Here is an 8352-nt window from a genome sequence, read left to right on the forward strand (position 1 = left end):
ATTTATTAATTAATTACCCCCTATTTTTAATTGAAAAATAAATTAAATATAGATTTATTTTTTAATCTAACTAAAATTTTTAAAGAATATGAATGAATGACTGGCTATTTTAAATTAGAAAACAAATTCATCAGGAACCTTTAATCTTACTGAAATTCTTCAATCAAATAAATAAAAGAATTACACCCTATTTTTAAAATTAAATATAAATTGAGCATGCATTTAAAAATCTAAATAAAATAGTTTGAAGAATGTAAATTAAAATAATAAATAAATTACCAACTATTTAGAATATGAAAATGAATAAATAAATAAGTTCCCATGTTTATTTAAATCAAAAAAAAAGCGATGATTTTTTCTTTAATAAATAAGTAATTAATTATTACATCCTATTTTTAATTAAAAGATAACTAATTATTTTAAATTCTGAGTAAGTAGATTGATTAATTGAAAAGTTGAAAATTAGCTAATAATTTACAGACTATTTTAAATTTAAAATGATTAAATCAACATTAAATCAGAATTATTCCTTCAAAATGTTACTATCTATTTATTTATTTATTTATTTATTTATTTATTTATTTATTTATTTATTTGATTTATTAATTAATGAATGAATGAATTGAATATAAATAGATAATATAGTTAAAATTAATGAATAATAATAAAATAAAATATTACGCTCTAATTATAAAGATAAGATTAAAAGATGGTGATACAATCTCCAATAATTAATTAAAAAAGTATATGTTGCACTGAAATGATAAGTTTGTTTTTTATGATTTTGTGTTGGTAAATAAATATATTTATGCCAATTACTTTTTCCTATTATTTATTAATATTATAATATTAATAGATTCTTAAAACAAACTATTTCAAAAATAAATTAAAAATTATGTTTTAAAACTAAGTTAAAAAAAGAAAATTATTTAATTTTTAATAGAATTTGTTGCTTGCTGGCTAGTTTGCTTATTATATTATTCATTTTTAAATTAAATTTCTCATCGAAATAAAATTTAAGATATTTTTTGAAGGTTACTGACTGAAAATTAATTTGTAATCATGAAATAATTACTTTTTTTATTATTAAATTGACAAGATATTCATTCTTAAAAATACTCTTACCTAAATAATTAATAAAAATCTATCTACTAAAAATATATAAATTTAGCCAGCAATGAAGAAAGATATCAATCAACTTACCTAGCATTAATTAATATTCAAGTTATTTCTAACTTTTAACATTCATTCATTAAATATAAAATGGAGGAAATAAATAGAAAATTTTGGAAAATATGTTTGTTTTTTCTATTATTCGATTTTTCGATTTATTCTTAAAAATTCAATATGTTTGTTTGTTTTTTTGTTTGATTACTCTTTAATAAACTACTTTTTATGTTTCATTTTTGGCTTGTTGTATAAAAATTAATTAAATTAATTTAAATTAAATATGAACTTAACCATTTAATTAATTTTCTAAGTGTAGAAAATTTTAATTTATTACTTGTTATAAGCTTTTTGCAATTGAATTTACTTTTCTTGTTCTTGCTTTTGCTTTTTTAAAGCTTCTTCCTTAATTGTTTAATATTAAGATAAAATAATAAATTATTTGTAATAATTTAATTGCTATATAAAAAACTTACTCCCTTTTTTTTAATTTACGATTAAGAAATGACAGGTTAAAATGAATTCAAATTCTAAATATTCTGCTTTTAATTCTATTATACTTTCAAATAATTTACTAATATTTTTTGAGTCTGCTTTAATTTTTCTATTTCTTATTTTAGCAAGATATTTGTTTGATTTGACTCAACTATTGTTGCTTCCAACTAAACTTTTTGATTTCTAAGTGCTATTAATTCATTTTCTAATTGCTTTTAAATATCTTTAAATGATTTAATTTGTTATTCTAATTAGATATTTGATTGGCATAACTGAGAGATTATTTCCTATAAAATATATTCAAAACATTATTAAATTAAACAAATTAAAAATGACTATAAATAAGTTAGAATTGATTAAACCTGTTCTTGCTATTGCTTTGAGAGGATCTCTTAGATGAAGTCCTATTCCTTTTTACTAGAAAATATGTTAAGAATAGATTCATAATTTGTTGGAATTAAGTTAGTAAGTTAGTTACATAATAGGATAAAATTTCTCTGAAGAATTTTAAACAAATTCAATGTCTTTTTTGAATTTGCTAATGAATTGCTAAGTGGTTTAATCATGATCATCCATGAATTCGATAAATTTCTAATCTAGTTAAAATTCAAATGAAATAATTCCTTTTAATATAATTAAAACATCTTTTATCGATAACCTATCTTCTGGCTTGAATTAAGTTAATCCGTTAATTATGAACTTAAGCTGGTTTTTGTAAGTGAATTACTCAAATTAATTGCTGTAATTCAATGTCAAATGCTTCTTGAACATTAAATCGGTTTTGAAGTCTTAAACCATAAGGTAAATTAGATAACCTTTATATTTATTAAACATTTTATCAAATTGAATTACCAACTATCTTAATATCTATACATCTACAATAAACTCTCTATATTTTGGTTCAAACAAAGGGTGAAAAAAAAAATTATTTGTCGGATTCTAATCACTTTTTTACCAAAAATCTAAGTAATCTAGTACCCAAAATAATGAGAGTTTAATGTATATATCGATCAATAACCAATCAAACTAGATAAAAATATATTCAAATAACTAAGATTAATAATTACCTAGTGAGAAACATTCACTCTTTTTTAATAGAAAAAACAAGTTAAAATTTGTATAAATTATAACTAATTTACCTTAATAGTTGGTTTTGTGCTTATGTTTAATCCTAGCTTTTAATATTCATCTGAATAATCTTGAAATTTCTTTGGATCATAACATTCTGGAGCTTAGAATAGCAAGTTTCCTAACTGTAAAATTAAGAATTATTTCAGAAAGTAGACTTTATATTAGTAATATAAAGTATTACATATTGGTTCATTCCGTATCCAGATGTTTTAGTGAGACTATCTGCCAATCCTAAATCAGCTATAATTATTTGATTTGTTAATTAATTAGTTAATAATTGAGAGTAGATAAATAAATCTTTTTGCATTTTATATGTAAAAACTTACAAACTACAGCATTTCCATTATAATCAATTAGTATATTATCCATTTTAAGATCATTGGAAATACACTTCTAGGAATGAATGTGCAAAAGACCTTCAGCAATATCTTTAGCATACTTGATTGCAGATAATTCATTTAGTTTTTCGTTTGGACTCTTTTTAATAAGTTCGCTTAGAGTTCCTTTTTAAATACATTTTTTTTAGCAATCTCATAAACTATTAATGCCTTTTACCTTAACACTCATTCAAAACTAAGTAGATAAATTCCTTTCCTTCAATTTTCTTTAACAAATTGACCACATAAGAAGAACCTTTGCACTTTTGGAGCATATTGATTTCTTACTGTGCTTGGTTAAATGTTTCTTAGAAGATTTTACCTTAAGAATCTTTGACATGAAGTCCTTTGATTGCAAATCTTCTGTTTGTGGATAACTCTTTTGCTAAAAAGACCAAACCTTGCTTTCCCTCTCCTATGTACTTAAAGTCAGAGAATCCTTTCTCAGATAATTCAGCCTTGATGATATTATAAACCAAACTTTAAGTAGGGCCTAGCTATGGTTCTTAGATATCTGAAACTTTTGTTAATAGTTAAAATAATCATAATTTAAGATATGCGAGCCTATTTAGTAAACTTTTTATCAAAACAGCCATAAATTTCAATTAAAATAGAATTAAATTCAAAAATTATTAAGATATGTGATGCTAAATATATATACTCATCTGTTCTGGTTTATCTAGCATCTGAATACCTTTGTCTTTATACATTTGCTTGATCTTCAACCTATTTTAAATATGAGAAACTAATTTCTTTTAAACAATGTCTGATTCTTATGGTTTTTGTTATTGTAGCATTCCAAAACCTTGAGATGATCCATATGGCTATTAGATCCAATATTGCGATTGTTACTATTGCATTCTTAACTGATTTGAACCCTAATTGCTTGAGCTATTTTCCTATTTTTGAAAGTCTACTTACTTTTCTTACCTATTTATTAATTAACTTTTTGATAAACTAATTAGTTTGATTTATTAATTATTATAAGCAATAATCAAATTTCTTTAGTAAATATAATAGCTCTTTCTTTAAATTCGTATTGATTTGAAATTCAAATATTTAAACCAATTTCCTCAAAGATATTCTTAACAAAGAATAATGTGAAAAATAATAATTTCTATTAAGAAACTAATTAGATAAATAAAAATTAAATTCTTTCTTTGTATAAAATATTATAATTTAAAAATTTTAGTAATTTTTTTTAAAAGAATATATTTTATATGTAAATTAAAATTTTTAAATTAGAATAACATATATAATTAAATCATTTGATTAACAATAGTAAAACAACAACAACTACAACTGCAAATAAAAATGTATGAGACAGACATAAAATACATAGGTAGATAAAGTTAAGAAATAATTACTATTAAAATTAATAAATATGAGTAATTACTTTAAATCATTCTAACATTTTTAACATTTTGACAATTTTGGAATATAAAATATTCCTTTTTTAAATTGATTTTACTTTACATTTTATAAAGAAACTGTTCTACTTTTTCTTCTAATTTCTACTTGATCTCTGATCTTAATTATTCCAAGTAAAATAAGTTGAGTGTCATGTATAATCTCTTTAACGCTAATTAGAGTTATTAAAAATTACATTCAGAAGCGAATGCTGAGATTATTTGTTTACATTTTTTAGTGGATTTCTCTTGATTTTTTTATAATTAATAGACATTGTTTATATGCTTTAAATAAGTCCTTTATTAAAGCGTACTTTATCTTCTTTTTTAATCGGCGTTAATACTATTCTGATATTTTAAAATAAAAAACTAGATTTCAAGAATGTTCCAATCACTTTTTGATAGGCTAATAATTCTTTGCTAAATCTAATTGCTAATTAGGGACATTTATTAGGACTATTTTATTGATTATGCATTTATCTGATCAAGTATATAATTTCTTAATAAAATTTAATCTGAAATAGCGGTCTATCAGCTATTTGTAAGACTATTCTTCTAAATTCAAAAAATTCAATAAAGTATTTAGCATGATTGAGTATTAGTTTTGCAATTTTTAAGAACACCTTTAAACTTTTTAATGAATAATTGTTTAAAACTTAGATTTAAAATAAATAAATGCATTTATTACTCATTAATAATTCACTTGATCAAAAGTACTTCTTCTTTTTGGTTTCTTCCAGCTTATTTGTATAACTAATACTTCCTATTTACTTAGAGATATTTCAGTAATCTATTATGAGATATCTTAGCTTTTAGACTTATTATGTAATATAAAATAACTATTTATAGATTCTAAGTTTTCTAAAAAAGAAGACCATTGAATATTATATTATTCTTTTCCTATGGTTTTTAATAATGCCTATTACTTATTCACAACTAATTAATTAACCAATCAATCAATAAATCAATTAATCTTTATTATCTTAACTTAAATAAAAAATTAAAGAGATATTGTATATATATTTTATTTAATGTTTAGCTTTTATAAATATCAAAAAGATGTACTTTTAATTCACTATTTCTTGTATTTAATTCATAAATTTAATGAATTGACTTGGAAGAAACTTCGTATTCTAATTAATGTATTATCAGATATTTTAAAATGGAAAGACTGATGTTTTTTTTACATATTTAATAATCAAATAATTTTTGTTTTCCTAAAGCTATTGCTTCATTGTTTATTGCGAAACTCAAATTTTCTTTTCAAAGCTTTCCTTTTTTTCTAGATTTTTTCTTCAAATATTTACATAAATAAATAATATAAATAAACAAAAATGTTATTTTTAATTTATTTATTGTATTCAATTAAAAATTTAAAACTTAAAAATACTTTAAATAATAATATATATTAATAAATTATTTTTATTTTTAAATTTATTATTTATTAAGCATAAAATGGCTGGGCTTGTAAAAAATATAAGGTACTTATTTAATTAAATTACTTCATATTTTTTTTTATTTAAAGCATTACTAATTCATGTTTATTTTAGCATTAAAAACATTTTATTAAAATTTTGTAGTTTGTTTGGTTTATTTACAATTATGCAAACAGCTTTTTAATTAAAAATCAATGAATATTTATATTCAATATTAACATTTTGTTTTTCAATTATAACAAGAAATGAATTCATAATAAATAAATAAAAATTTTTTCAAAAATTTATTGTCTTTTCATGTTCAATTTTTATCTTTCTCTTCTCCAATTTCTTTATTTTCTTCAATTGGCATTTCTTCATCGAATTCATCAAATTCTGCTTCTTCATCAAAAAGATTTTCACACTATTAATATTCTGAAATCAAATCCATCACATTTGAATGAGCTTCTTTGAATTCTATTTCTTCCATTCCTTTATTTGTATACTGCGACAAAAAAGTTTTATTTTAAAATAAAGCAGTAAATTAATTTGAAATCCTATTAAATACGTCTTTTATGGCTGTAGAATTTCCAATAAGGACACCAGATAATCTTACTGAATTAAGAGGAATATCACATTTAGAATATTTCAAATTGTTAGGAATTTATTATACAAAATAAGAGTTATATTCATTTGAAGAATTTACAACCTATTCAAAGAAATCTTTATATGGTATCCTTCCTCTGAAAATAGCAGAGGCAGCTAAAAATCTACCATATCTCCAATCAGTAGAGCAAAGCATAGTTCTAGGATTGTAAACCAAATTTTTTATTTCAGGAAATTTAGGTGGATAGCACTAAGTAGAGCCTCTTGAATAACTAGGAGCAATAGCACTCATTAAAAAATGGAGTCGAGGAAAAGGAATCAAGTTAAGAGCAATTTTTCTAAGGTCTGAATTAAATAATCCAGGAAATCTTAGAGTACAAGTAATAGAAGATATTGCAGAAGAAATATAATAGTTAAGATCCTTTAAATTAGGGTTGTAAAGTTTAGCAACTCTAAAACAAATATCATAAAGAGCTTCATTATCAATTACCATAGTTTAATCAGCATATTCGATTAATTAATTAATAGAAAGCAAAGCATTGTAGGGTTCTATTATTTTATCTGAAATCTTAGTTGAAGGGAAAATTGAGAATGTTTCAGTAATTCTATCAGGATATTCTTCTTTTAATTTCTAAAGAAGGAGAGTACCCATTCCCGAACCAGTACCACCACCTATTGAATGGATCATTTAAAAACCCTAAAGACAATCACAAATTTCAGCCTCTTTTCTGACAGTCTCCATAACTTAATCAATATATTATGGACCTAAAATGTAATGACCAATAGCCCAATTATTTTCTGCTGGGTCTTAACCAATTATTAAGTTTTCAGGCTTGAAAAGTTGCCCAATTTAACTTGTATTAATAGAATTTAACAATGCTGGATCTAAATCGATCAAAATAGCTCTAGGAACATATTTATCTGCTTTTGTTTGGTTATAATACACATCTATTTTCTCTAATTACAAATCAGAATCACCTTTATGAACACCAGTAGGTTAAATACCATGCTCTTTAGAGATTTCTTCCCAATAGGCTGTACCAATTTAATTCCCTGCCTAACCTATTTGAATATTAAGAATTTCTCTCATTTTACTTTTTTATTTATTTTTTTAGAATTTATTTAATTAAAAAATTGATATATTTCTGAATAAATTCAATATAAATTAAATAATAACATAACTACTAATAGATTCTGATTTCTTAATTAAAATTGAATAAACTTTTCTATATTATAAAATCAAGTAATTACTCTTCTCTAAATATTTAAATGCATAATAATTATAAATAAATTATTCATTCAATCAATACAAACAGTTTAAAATAAATATTTTTACATATTTTTTATTAAATTTAACCATTTTGTCTAAATATAACTTAAAGTTTTTTTTACTTCTGTGATAAAATAAAAAATTAAAGAAATTAATTAATTCGTTTATTGATTATTTGAGAATAAATATAATTATGAATAGAAAAAATGTTGAATTTTTTTATAATTTTGAATAAATTAACTTATATTTTTAAAATTAATTGGTTTTAACTTAAATAAAATGAGATAACTCAATCAAGTATTTGTTTGTGGTAATTAAGCTATATAATAAAAACTCTTATTAATGAATACTTTAATGTACTTTATTAAGATTAAAATAATTTTTAACATAAAGTTAATATAAGTTTATAACATTAGTTTAGATGAGGTTATAAGTGGTAATTGAAATGAGTTCATTTTTAGATTAATTATTACTTTTTTTAA

General features: G+C 21.6%; 3 protein-coding genes across 3 annotated transcripts; all 3 read right to left on the minus strand. All coding sequences in view use genetic code 6, as the record gives it.

Annotated features, from left to right (window-relative positions):
* Positions 1-1504: 1504 nt before the first annotated feature.
* TTHERM_01620830 (kinase domain protein) lies at positions 1505-4030 on the minus strand (the record flags this gene model as incomplete). Its single annotated transcript, XM_001029275.3, has 10 exons — positions 1505-1572; positions 1644-1949; positions 2025-2079; positions 2141-2477; positions 2730-2748; positions 2802-2915; positions 2975-3033; positions 3120-3296; positions 3349-3690; positions 3865-4030. Coding segments are annotated over 10 exons (1643 nt in total), but the record flags the coding sequence as incomplete, so codon positions are not given.
* Positions 4031-4731: 701 nt separating this feature from the next.
* Positions 4732-5271, minus strand: TTHERM_001620834 (hypothetical protein; the record flags this gene model as incomplete). The annotated part of the gene is made up of 1 exon (XM_012800307.1): positions 4732-5271. The coding sequence occupies one exon, from the start codon at positions 5269-5271 to the stop codon at positions 4732-4734; it is 540 nt and encodes a 179-aa protein (XP_012655761.1).
* Positions 5272-6316: 1045 nt separating this feature from the next.
* Positions 6317-7750, minus strand: TTHERM_01620840 (tubulin; the record flags this gene model as incomplete). The annotated part of the gene is made up of 1 exon (XM_001029276.2): positions 6317-7750. A coding segment is annotated over one exon (1434 nt), but the record flags the coding sequence as incomplete, so codon positions are not given.
* Positions 7751-8352: the final 602 nt, after the last annotated feature.

Source organism: Tetrahymena thermophila (genome assembly GCF_000189635.1).
Source record: "Tetrahymena thermophila SB210 genomic scaffold scf_8254366, whole genome shotgun sequence".
Classification (NCBI taxonomy): Eukaryota; Ciliophora; class Oligohymenophorea; order Hymenostomatida; family Tetrahymenidae; genus Tetrahymena; species Tetrahymena thermophila.